The 12963-nt window shown below is 41.7% G+C and overlaps 1 protein-coding gene across 2 annotated transcripts in view; it reads right to left on the reverse strand.

Moving 5' to 3' along the window:
- Positions 1 to 12963, reverse strand: part of LOC138966941 (patched domain-containing protein 3-like) — a 50892-nt gene that overhangs the window by 18767 nt on the left and 19162 nt on the right. For both annotated transcript variants that reach the window (XM_070339349.1, XM_070339348.1), the window contains exons 3-6: positions 6430 to 6676; positions 6147 to 6217; positions 5741 to 5857; positions 4207 to 4330 (exon numbers count right to left, since the gene is read on the reverse strand). In XM_070339349.1, the coding sequence (XP_070195450.1) occupies positions 4207 to 4330; positions 5741 to 5857; positions 6147 to 6217; positions 6430 to 6676 (559 nt within the window). The remainder of the gene's footprint in view (positions 1 to 4206; positions 4331 to 5740; positions 5858 to 6146; positions 6218 to 6429; positions 6677 to 12963) is intronic.

Below are 12963 nucleotides of genomic sequence, written 5' to 3' on the forward strand. Positions count from 1 at the left end.
GGTCCAACCTTACATGGTCCAATCTTACATGGTCCAACCTTACATGGTCCAACCTTGCATGGTCCAATCTTACATGGTCCAACCTTACATGGTCCAACCTTACATGGTCCAACCTTACATGGTCCAATCTTACATGGTCCAACCTTACATGGTCCAACCTTACATGGTCCAATCTTACATGGTCCAATCTTGCATGGTCCAATCTTGCATGGTCCAATCTTACATGGTCCAACCTTGCATGGTCCAACCTTACATGGTCCAACCTTACATGGTCCAATCTTACATGGTCCAACCTTACATGGTCCAACCTTACATGGTCCAATCTTACATGGTCCAACCTTACATGGTCCAACCTTACATGGTCCAATCTTACATGGTCAAATCTTACATGGTCCAACCTTACATGGTTCAACCTTACATGGTCCAATCTTACATGGTCCAATCTTGCATGGTCCAATCTTACATGGTCCAACCTTGCATGGTCCAACCCTGCATGGTCCAATCTTACATGGTCCAACCTTACATGGTCCAACCTTGCATGGTCCAATCTTACATGGTCCAACCTTACATGGTCCAATCGTGCATGGTCCAACCTTACATGGTCCAATCTTACATGGTCCAACCTTACATGGTCCAATCTTACATGGTCCATATATATTATTGGACCATGTAAGATTGGACCATGCAAGGTTGGACCATGTAAGGTTGGACCATGTAAGATTGGACCATGTAAGGTTGGACCATGTAAGGTTGGACCATGTAAGATTGGACCATGCAAGGTTGGACCATGCAAGATTGGACCATGCAAGATTGGACCATGTAAGGTTGGACCATGTAAGGTTGGACCATGTAAGATTGGACCATGTAAGGTTGGACCATGTAAGGTTGGACCATGTAAGGTTGGACCATGTAAGATTGGACCATGCAAGGTTGGACCATGCAAGGTTGGACCATGTAAGATTGGACCATGCAAGATTGGACCATGTAAGATTGGACCATGTAAGGTTGAACCATGTAAGGTTGGACCATGTAAGATTGGACCATGTAAGATTGGACCATGTAAGGTTGGACCATGTAAGGTTGGACCATGTAAGGTTGGACCATGTAAGGTTGGACCATGTAAGGTTGGACCATGCAAGGTTGGACCATGTAAGGTTGGACCATGCAAGATTGGACCATGCAAGATTGGACCATGTAAGGTTGGACCATGTAAGGTTGGACCATGTAAGATTGGACCATGTAAGGTTGGACCATGTAAGGTTGGACCATGTAAGGTTGGACCATGTAAGATTGGACCATGTAAGATTGGACCATGCAAGGTTGGTTCATGTAAGGTTGGACCATGTAAGATTGGACCATGTAAGGTTGGACCATGTAAGATTGGACCATGTAAGATTGGACCATGCAAGGTTGGACCATGCAAGGTTGGACCATGTAAGATTGGACCATGCAAGATTGGACCATGTAAGGTTGGACCATGTAAGGTTGGACCATGTAAGGTTGGACCATGTAAGATTGGACCATGCAAGGTTGGACCATGCAAGATTGGTCCATGCAAGATTGGACCATGTAAGATTGGACCATGTAAGGTTGGACCATGTAAGGTTGGACCATGTAAGATTGGACCATGCAAGGTTGGACCATGCAAGATTGGTCCATGCAAGATTGGACCATGTAAGATTGGACCATGTAAGGTTGGACCATGTAAGGTTGGACCATGTAAGATTGGACCATGTAAGGTTGGACCATGTAAGGTTGGACCATGTAAGATTGGACCATGCAAGGTTGGACCATGCAAGGTTGGACCATGTAAGATTGGACCATGCAAGATTGGACCATGTAAGATTGGACCATGTAAGGTTGAACCATGTAAGGTTGGACCATGTAAGATTGGACCATGTAAGATTGGACCATGTAAGGTTGGACCATGTAAGGTTGGACCATGTAAGATTGGACCATGTAAGGTTGGACCATGCAAGATTGGACCATGCAAGATTGGACCATGTAAGATTGGACCATGTAAGGTTGGACCATGTAAGGTTGGACCATGTAAGATTGGACAATGTAAGGTTGGACCATGTAAGGTTGGACCATGTAAGATTGGACCATGTAAGATTGGACCATGCAAGATTGGACCATGTAAGATTGGACCATGTAAGGTTGAACCATGTAAGGTTGGACCATGTAAGATTGGACCATGTAAGATTGGACCATGTAAGGTTGGACCATGTAAGGTTGGACCATGTAAGATTGGACCATGTAAGGTTGGACCATGTAAGGTTGGACCATGTAAGGTTGGACCATGTAAGATTGGACCATGTAAGATTGGACCATGCGTGACCCAACATGTTTTAAAATCGTCACCACGAGTTTTCGTCACACTCAACAATGGGACTTTAATTAGTGTACAGATGCTAGTTGTCTGATTGGTCAGTTTGAGAATCAACAGAGCTCTCGTGGATCCACGGAAACACGTGGAAAAAACAACAAGAGAAAAAACGGCTTCGCGATGCGCTAAACAATGAATTGTTTACGGTATATAATATTTTATTTACGGTATATAATGTATTATTTACCAAATCATGAATTATATAGCGGAAACCTATTATATAGCTATATAAAGCATTATTTAGTGTAATAATACTATTTCAAGGCAAAAACAGTAAATAATAAATTATTTATCTAAATAATAAATTATTTATCTAAATAATAAATTATTTATCTAAATAATAAATTATTTATCTAAATAATATTTTATTTAGATAAATAATATTTTATTTAGATAAATAATATTTTATTTACATATAATATTTTATTTATCTAAATAATATTTTATTTAGATAAATAATATTTTATTTATTTAAATAATATTTTATTTATTTAAATAACACTTTATTTACATATAATATATTGTTTAGAGAAAACGCGTAATTATTTATAAATAATGAGTTATTTACAAACACAATCTCTTATTTATGCTAAACAATGCATTATTTAGTGCTCTGGGCTCTCTTTTTTCTGTATCTGTAAATAATGCATTGTTTAATTTAAACAATGCATTATTTAGCTAAATAATGCATGATATAGCTAAATAAAGCATTGTTTAGCTAAATAACGCGTTATTTAGCTAAATAATGTGTTATTTAGACATCAAGAGCTAAAAGGGACTTTTGCACCATTCGGATTGCCATAGGGGAGGAGCAGGGACAGGAGAAAAAGAAAACAGTTGATTCTCATTTCATGATCATACAGCTGCAAAACAAACAAAGAAAGCACTTCCAGAAACACTCAAAGATAGAGAGAGAGAGAGAGTTTGTTTGTTTGTTTGCTTAACGCCCAGCCGACCACGAAGGGCCATATCAGGGCGGTGCTGCTTTGTCATTTAACGTGCGCCACACACAAGACAGAAGTCGCAGCACAGGCTTCATGTCTCACCCAGTCACCTTATTCTGACACCGGACCAACCAGTCCTAGCACTAACCCCATAATGCCAGACGCCAGGCGGAGCAGCCACTAGATTGCCAATTTTAAAGTCTTAGGTATGACCTGGCCGGGGTTCGAACCCACGACCTCCCGATCACGGAGCGGACGCCTTACCACTAGGCCAACAGAGAGAGAGAGAGAGAGAGAGAGAGAGAGAGAGAGAGAGAGAGAGAGAGAGAGAGAGAGAGAGAGAGAGAGAGAGAGAGAGAGAGAGAGCGAGAGATGGAGAAGGAGAGAGAGAGAGAGAGAGAGAGAGAGAGAGGGAGAGAGAGAGGGAGAGAGGGAGAGAGAGAGGGAGAGGGAGAGAGAGAGAGAGAATTGAATTGAACTTTATTTAACAAGGAATAAGATTTAAGGCTACGCCTTTTCTTACAATCTGTCCTTGGGACGCACAGACACACAATGATAAAATAAAAAAATTAAACATTAAAAAGTTAACAACAAAAGGAGGTCGGAAAACTACTCAGATATTAAGTGGTTTTCAACACATTTTATAAAAAACTTTTTAATGACTTTAAGTGCTTAAAGGATGATGGAAGTGAATTCCAAACTGAGAGAGAGAGAGAGAGAGAGAGAGAGAGAGAGAGAGAGAGAGAGAGAGAGAGAGAGAGAGAGAGAGAGAGACACACACACACACACACACACACACACACACACACACACACACACACACACACACACACACACACACACACTCCACCAGCACACAATCAGCAAACTTACGTCATCAGATCCTTGCAGCAGAAACGTCATAAGGGCAGCGGAAGCAGCGGTGACTTTACCATTGCTGTCGTAAGTTCTTTGGCCCAGGAGCGTAGCAAGGTTTATGGTGGTAAAGTACAACGGACTAAAAAACAAAAGTACAAATGAGAAGACATGAACAGATAATCTTAGACTGAAGGGCTTCTTCTTCTTCTTGTTGCTAATCTCATTCACAGGTCGGACAGTATCTTTACAGTCTTTCGACAAATGAAAGCTGCTAAATTCCTTCATTTTGATGACATTTTGGAACACTTACATGTTACGGTAAAACCTGAATTTGTTTCACTTGGAATGTTTGCGAGTGTTACTTTTACGTGCACGGTCGCTTTTTTCTAATCCTAAAAGGATAACTTGACCTCGTGAAAACGGTTCGCCTCACCGTCAGATCTGGTCAGGCTTTGACATGGTATAATACCATCCCTCTACTTGCTCACATACCAAAAATCCACATTCTGACAGCTTGCTGTGGTGTGTTGTAATTTTTTTTTAATTATTTCCGAAAAAGACACCACGAGTGCCTTTTACGACAAAAAATCTTTTAAAGAATACCACTGTTCACAGAGAGCAGCCATGCTGTTTATTTTTGGTATATGACCAAGTGGAGGGATGGTCTTATCCTAGTAGTCTCGACCCCCGTAAGTGCCCCACTAAACAAAGAAAGGATTCCCAACGTGAGTTAAAAATAGAACATTGGGTCACCTCTATTGACTGTTTCTATCGTAATCTGCGACAAAAAGACAAATCGATGCTTCATCAATTAATACGGAGATTTAAGAAACGAAACGTTGGGACGTTTCGTTTTGAAGTTGTGGTAAACGTCATTATTTCGGGGGTCTCTCGCTGGAAAGGTGAAGGTCAACTGAAACGGAACGTGGAACGTCAAAACGCAGTCACGTTTTCCACCCCCAAAAAACGAACAATATTTCGTCAACTTTTGTGAGTATTTTTGCACACTAACAGTTTTATTTGTTGGCCATTTTATGCATTGCTAGATTCATCAACCCTTTCACAGTCTTTCAGCGCTGAGAATGTGTTCATTGGAGGTAGACAACTGTTGTGAACTGAAATATTTTGAAGGGTGCTGATCCTGGTACATTTATCCAACTTCATGGTGAGAAAGCAAATGGCGAAGCAGAAGTAGGTCATCGCATCGAATTTTTATTCTGGCTTCGTATGTGATCAGGTGCATGAATTGAAAAATGTGAAGCTCTTGTGCGTGCAATGCGAGTATGTCAATCCTTTATTGACTCGTGGAGTTGAAATTATGCCATGCCCAGTCAGCGGATCATATCCTGCCATGCCCGGCCTTTCATTCCGAAACGAAACGTGAATACATCTAAATCTTGTCTGCGGCCTATGCCGTCTCGTTACACGTTCCGTTTCGCGGGGTGACTCATTCACCAAACGAAACGAGCTGCAAAACGAAACGTGCTGTTTCTTAAATCTCGGTAATGTTGCGACTTGCACGGCATCTTTAAATAGAAGTCTTCCTGACCTGGTGGTGATACTGTTGACCTGGGAGATAATGTCACTTTGCGACAGAGCGCGGATGGTGGTGTTGTCGTATTTCCACAGCTCCAGAACACTTTGCACGATGCAGTTGGGACCAGCTCTGCAAAAACGAATACGTAAAACATTTAATTAAGGAACATTCAGAAAAAAAATATCTCTTCATCAGGCGTTTAGCATAGACATGTATCTTGCAAGGTAAAATTCTTCAAGAGAACTTGCGCTGGAAAAGGGGTAGGAATTAGGAAAAGGACAACGGAAATACCATGTGCCCTGAAATGTGCCAGTATCATGTGTAACGCAAAGTATGCGTAACTGCAAAGTCGAACAGAAAATAAATCACAGATAAGAATGCATTTGTAAGATGTTGCAAGGCAGAATCCAGTACTCACTTTGTGCACACGTCCACGATGTTAATGCCTGAAGCGTTTCTGGTGGTGATCTCTTGGTACATGTCCAGCAGCTGTGGACAAACACAAACAACCACTTTGTTGCATGGCTACAGACAGGCATTAAGCATCCAAAACAGAAACACACACACACACACACACACACACACACACACACACACACACACACACACACACACACAATCAATTTAACTTCCTCATCCCCACCCATTACGCTATCACTGCCTCCCATCCCCCACTGATATGCACTCCTTCCCCCACTCACCGCTCCAAGACCCGTCGGTGTGAGCACGTTGCTTGAGACCCCCATGACGAAGCCCACCCTGGTGGTGGAGGGGAAGTTCTTCTCGATCCAGGCCTTCTGGGTCAGGATCTCGGCGTTGTCAGGGACCCACAGTTTGTCTGGGTCAGTCACCTCCGAGAACCGTAGAAGACCCAGACAGCAAAGAGCCACCACCACCAGGCAGCCGACGATATAGCGCCATGGATGACGGCCTATGCTCTGGCCCAATCTGAAAAAAGGAGGGGAAAATATATATGTTTCGTTGACACTTTTTTTTCACTCATAGTGTTGGTTTAAACAAGGTTTATTCAATTGAACATGGTACAATAACAAGAAGAGCAAACGCTCGATCGAGTCACTTTCGCAGTTCTGAATATTATATGAGGCATCAGATGGACAGGAAGAAATTGCTATTCACAACACAATGAGTCACGTTCACATAAAATTTGTCCGGCCGGACAGACTAACACTGACCGATTACATAGAGTCACTTTTTCTCAAGTGACTCAAAAAATTGGTCGGACAAATTTGGCCCCATGAATGTAACTTACACAAGGTCGCTCATCAGTACTATCGAAGTGTGTTTTTTTGTTCAGTGTAGAGTTTATACTAGATCAACGAGGCCGAGAATCGAAATACCAACACGGCGAAAGATGAAAACGTCACACCAGAAATGATGGTCCCCCAGTACCGGAACCTCGTGCAGCCGCACTGTGAGGAACCGGTAAGGAATGGATGCTACCGTACCCCGGAACCGGAGAAGCGGGACCGGAGGTAGCCGGCAATCCCGATGTGTGAACAACCGGAAACACTGAAGTGCTATGCCCGGAAGCCGACACGTTAAGTCCCCCACCATCCGAACCGAACAAGCGGAAGCGGAAGTGAGGAACGGATTGCCGTTGCCACCAACAACCGGAAACCCGACAGGGTTGACGCCGGAAGTTGATGACAGCGAACGGAAAGTGCCACTATTAACCGGAACGCCCGAAGGCGAACCAGACGTGGCCGGAAACCCCCTTGCCGATGCACCCGCGTGAGCAGATGCCAAGGCAGACGATCCTATACACGAAGAGCCGGTCACACCAAGCCCAACGAGACAGGTAGGGTAACCATCGAGGCGAACTACACTTTCTGAGGGTGCGGTAAGCAGCGAACTTCCCAAAACACGTACCTCGTCGGCAGAACCCGACGGTTGAGGGAAAGTCAATCAGCAGAGGTCACGGTAGCTGACAGCCGAATCCTCGACATCGAGGCAGAGTCGCCGACTCCGGGTGGAAACGCCGCAAAGGCGGAACAAGCCACCCCTCTTCAAAGGTCAACATCTCCTGCATCTGTTCTTGAAGCTCGAAACCAAGGAAAGAGACGCCAAGACTTCTTGACCTTCTGAACAGGAGACAAAGTAGGCGATAACACAATAAAGGGTCAAAAACGACCCGTAACGATTCTATGCTAACCTGGTCGAAAAACTTCCCGACCAGTTAAAAAGCAAGAGAATCCTTAATTAGAGTGTGAATTCTTAGCCTAGCTAAAAAGAAGATCTCTTACAGATAATTCACTTCGGCTTAAGCATAAAAAGAAAGACGAACTGCTCAGCAGGAAAACGAATGTCGCCTGCCTGGCAGCGCTACAGGCAGGTTTCACAATCTTCAATCACAGACTTCCTTTTTTTTCAACAAAATCAATCTTGACAGAGATCTTTGAAATAGTGTTTTTATTAAAGCCTTACATCCTCCTGGATGGAATCAAGACAAAAACTTGTATGGAGACGCATTCTTGTCGACATAATGTGATAGCTTGTTACAGTACTCTATCAAACAAAGGGATAGACGTAAACAGAATTGGGTAACGATTTATTCAAAGAATATTGTCCAGAGGCTTTAATAAATTAAGCAATAACAGTGCAAGCAAAATATCATTTCCGAGCTCAGTGAAAAAAGCAGCAAATAAGGACTAATTATGGGAATTCCGTTCTTCTGAACTGCTATTTCGCTGTGATGCACGTCATGAGCATACCTTCAAAAGTAACAATGTTAATTGCACTCCATTTCTCACTTTAAAAAAAAAAGTAGAATCATTGACCAATAGAAAAAAACGAGTTTGGAATTTTTTTTGCATATTCTTGGGGAATAAATACCTGAAAATGTAACCCTACCCTCTAAATGGTGACATCATGACAGTGAAAAAAATATACAGAACAAGTCATGTGAAGCGATAATAAAACATTAAGTTGGTTTGAAACTAAAAGATCAACATTGGAATCAGGGACGAGTCATTAACAATGCTAGTGAGATTTGGCTAGCCGAAACCAGAAGACCGAGACGGGTTGCCTCCGCGAAGCATATGAACAAAACGGGCGATTTTTCTCATTTGAGCAGATTTTCACACTAAGCATGACATATCTGTTTATACATTGGGATCCAGGAAATCCAAAGGATACAATGCAATAACTTTTGAATCTGTAATCAAAAGTGTTATTGTTATTTGCAATTTTTAGAATGTTATGTACCAAATTTTATAATATATTTCATAACTTGACGAAATGTAAAACAAGTCGCGTAAAGCGATATAAAAACATGTAGTCAATCTATAGGCATCAAATTGAAGGATAAACTAAAAAAAAAACAGTCCGATCGGCGAGACTAAATTCAGATAGTCTCGGCTAACCATACCCGAAAACCGTCACGGTACATGCACTCATCTCCGCGAAGCATACTCAACCTGTTTTCTTTAATTCTGAACGCGTTTTTAAAGTAAACATAACATATGTATATATTTTAAATCAGGAGAAGATAAGAAGTACAATGCAGTAGTGTTTGAATCTGTAATGAAATATTCGTTTTTGATGACAATTTTAATGAGCGAACTAATTCACTTATTTTCAAGCTACCTGGCTCAAATGCAATATCAAAGTCCCGACTTAATCAAAGATTACTTAACAGGTCCGCCTCAACTATCACAAAAACGGAAATGACGTCATCAAAGACTGTGGCAGAGTACCTTAACGCAGTCCTAGTATATCCACTACTGACTGAACTGTGGCATAGTACCTGGACGCAGTCCCAGTATATCCACTACAGACTGAACTGTGGCATAGTACATGGACGCTGTCCCAGTATATCCACTACAGACTGAACCTTAATGTCTTGCATTTTCTACAACAACTACTCTGCACACATAAGAATACCAAACCCCTCTCGCACGCACACATGCAAGTACGCACGCATCAACACTCACGCATCAACACTCACACACACACACACACACACACACACACACACACACACACATAAGCTAACACAAACGAACACGTGCGCACAACGCTCGCGCGCACGCTTACACACACACACACACACACGCACGCACGCACGCACACACACACACACACACACACACACACACACACACAAACAAACACGTGCGCGCAACGCTCGGCCGCACGCACACACACACACACACACACAGCTAGATAATACATCATCTGATATGTTTCCTTGTTCATATGCTTTTTTCAAGTCATAAACGTAAACAATGAATGGTTTTACTGGGATTTTGTGCAGCGTTTTGTATTATCTGCGTTGTTGTCGGATTTAAATACTCTCTCAAAAACTGGGTATCTAATCACGACCGATAAGATTTTCCCCTTTTCGATTAAAAAGTACAATGAGATTTAGTCAGAACCATAACATTATTCTTCCAAAAACACTTATTAACATCCATGTAAAAGAAACACAACTCTGTTCATCAAATTATCTCACCCTTTGCAAAAAACGTATGGCGAAGGCACATTTCGCGCCGCGGTGCAGATGACGCAATTAACTCTCGTGACGAAACGATTGGTTCGTGACGTCGCGTCATCAACCGTTCATGAATGGCCCTTGTATGAATGGCATTCTTTCTGTTGGGATGACGTGTGAACCTCATCATTAGTGACTTGGAAAATCGGTCGGATTTAGGTATCCCCGAAGTCGGTCGGAATTGGATACACTTACCCTACACTCTTCCACACTGACAGGCGTACGTACGCACGCACATATGCAACAATAACAATGACAAAAATCAAACTTTTAAAAGCACTTGAAAGTTAATAAACAAAGCAACTATTGATTCCCTACGATTATATGATCGTGACTGGCTCTCTTTCCAAGTTGGAACGTTTTCAATCTGCTGTCTGACGTCATCAAAGTGTTGAAAAACGTACGGCGATGTCTATAAAACTCTCACTTGACCACAACATTCACAATGCAGTGCATTCAAGGATTGAAAAAACCACTGGCATTGATCAGACACAGTCACTGAATGTTGTTATCTTACAAATGAATCTGCTTAACATTTGGTAAGAAATGACCGTCAATAGTGCCGGGCGGTCGTGAGAATTCAAGGTTTTCAGAGACAGACAGTAAATAACGTGCTCTGAAATAAACACATGCCGAAAAATTCTTTAGTCAGCCAGTTGATCATCTGCCTGACAACGGATAGGAAGTATAAAATTGGTCGCATCATGGCAATTTGCTGTGTATGGCGGTCATAGCAGACGATTTGTCTTCAGGACGGTCGTGAGAAAAAAATGAGACAGACACCTTGCCCGAGTGACTAGACAGTAAATAACGTGCTCTGAAATAAACACATGCCGAAAAATTCTTTAGTCAGCCAGTTGATCATCTGCCTGACAACGGATAGGAAGTGTAAAATTGGTTGCATCATGACAATTTGCTGTGTATGGCGGTTATAGCAGACGATTTGTCTGCAGGGCGGTCGTGAGAAAAAATGAGACAGACACCTTGCCCGAGTTACTAGACAGTAAATAACGTGCTCTGAAATAAACACATGCCGAAAAATTCTTTAGTCAGCCAGTTGATTATCTGCCTGACAACGGATAGGAAGTGTAAAATTGGTTGCATCATGACAATTTGCTGTGTATGGCGGTTATAGCAGACGATTTGTCTGCAGGGCGGTCGTGAGAAAAAATGAGACAGACACCTTGCCCGAGTGACAAAATGACCAAGCGCAAGTAGAATAAGCCGTAGTTAGCCTTTCAAAACCCTTTCATGTCGTGATTTGATGGAAATTGCTACTTATTAAAAGCATGTTACGTCCAAACCTTTTAACAGCCATTCCAACTGAACAGATTTGTAATTAACGTTTTTGAGACAGACACATTTAGAAAAAAGACCGTTTACTTCACATGCGATTGTATCGACTAAACATAAACACATTCATTGGTTTTTTTTAACTAAGTGTGTTCATCTATCTCTGTTCTTTGGTTTCTAATGTACTTTTCACTGGATTTCTTTGTGTGTTTTTGTACTGGTGCCTTTGTCTATTGCAATGTGGCTAAAAAGGGAAATCGTGTCTGTCTCATTTCTCACGACCGACCTACCTTTTTCGCTGGTGGGGAATACAAACTTGACTTAAATTCGATCAAAGTTTATTTTTCATATGTAAATTCCGAAGACATTCGACACAGACCAGTGAAAATTCACGACTAAACAAAACGAAACATTTTATTTAATATCAAAGTCAGGGACATACCCGACTCTGAAGACTGTGAAACCTGTCTACAGCTCTTGTCCGCCATGTTGAAAACCACAACTCCGTGAAGACGGAGACACCAAGTTTACAACACAATTTACCAAAATGCAAATGGCGGCACAAGCTATGAACAAGAAGAATCTGTTACAGATAAGTCACTAGACTTAAGCTTAAACAACAGTACGAACTGCTTGGCGGAGAAAGGACAGAACTTGTCTGAGTGAGCAACTGCTCTTGTCCGCCATTGTGAAAACAAAACGAACTCCGTGAAAACGGAGAGAGACAATTTCAGCAGTGAACAGTTACAATAAACACAAGAAGAGCAAACGCTCGATCGAGTCACTTTCGCAGTTCTGAATATTATATGAGGCATCAGATGGACAGGAAGAAATTGCTATTCACAACACAATGAGTCACGTTCACATAAAATTTGAGCCCGGTCACTTTTATAGTTTCCGAGAAAAGCCCAACGTTAAGTTGTGTGTTGCCGAACAGAAAAGGCTAGTTATCTCCCTTGTTTTTCTGATAACGTTCGTAAAAGGCTACAGATGTAAATACTTTGATGTAAAGAATAATCCTACAAAGTTTCAATCACATCCGATGAACTTTGTCAAAGATATAAAATGTCTAATTTTTCCTTTGACGCTGACCTGTGACCTTGAAAAAGGTCAAAGGTCAACGAAACCATCATTAAAGTGTAGAGGTCATTGGAGGTCACGACTAAACAAAATATGAGCCCGATCGCTTTGATAGTTTCCGAGAAAAGTCCAACGTTAAGGTGGTGTCCGGCCGGACAGACTAACACTGACCGATTACATAGAGTCACATTTTCTCAAGTGACTCAAAAAATGAGGGAAAAAAGAAAACATTTAACAATTAGGCTTGTATGCAAAAGAAACTGATTATTCATTTACGCTTACAGTGAAGACATATTTGTTTGTTTTTACCTTACACATCCTGTAATTAGTGACTAACTCTATGTTACAG

This window comes from Littorina saxatilis, linkage group LG5 (genome assembly GCF_037325665.1).
Source record: "Littorina saxatilis isolate snail1 linkage group LG5, US_GU_Lsax_2.0, whole genome shotgun sequence".
Taxonomy (NCBI): Eukaryota; Metazoa; Mollusca; class Gastropoda; order Littorinimorpha; family Littorinidae; genus Littorina; species Littorina saxatilis.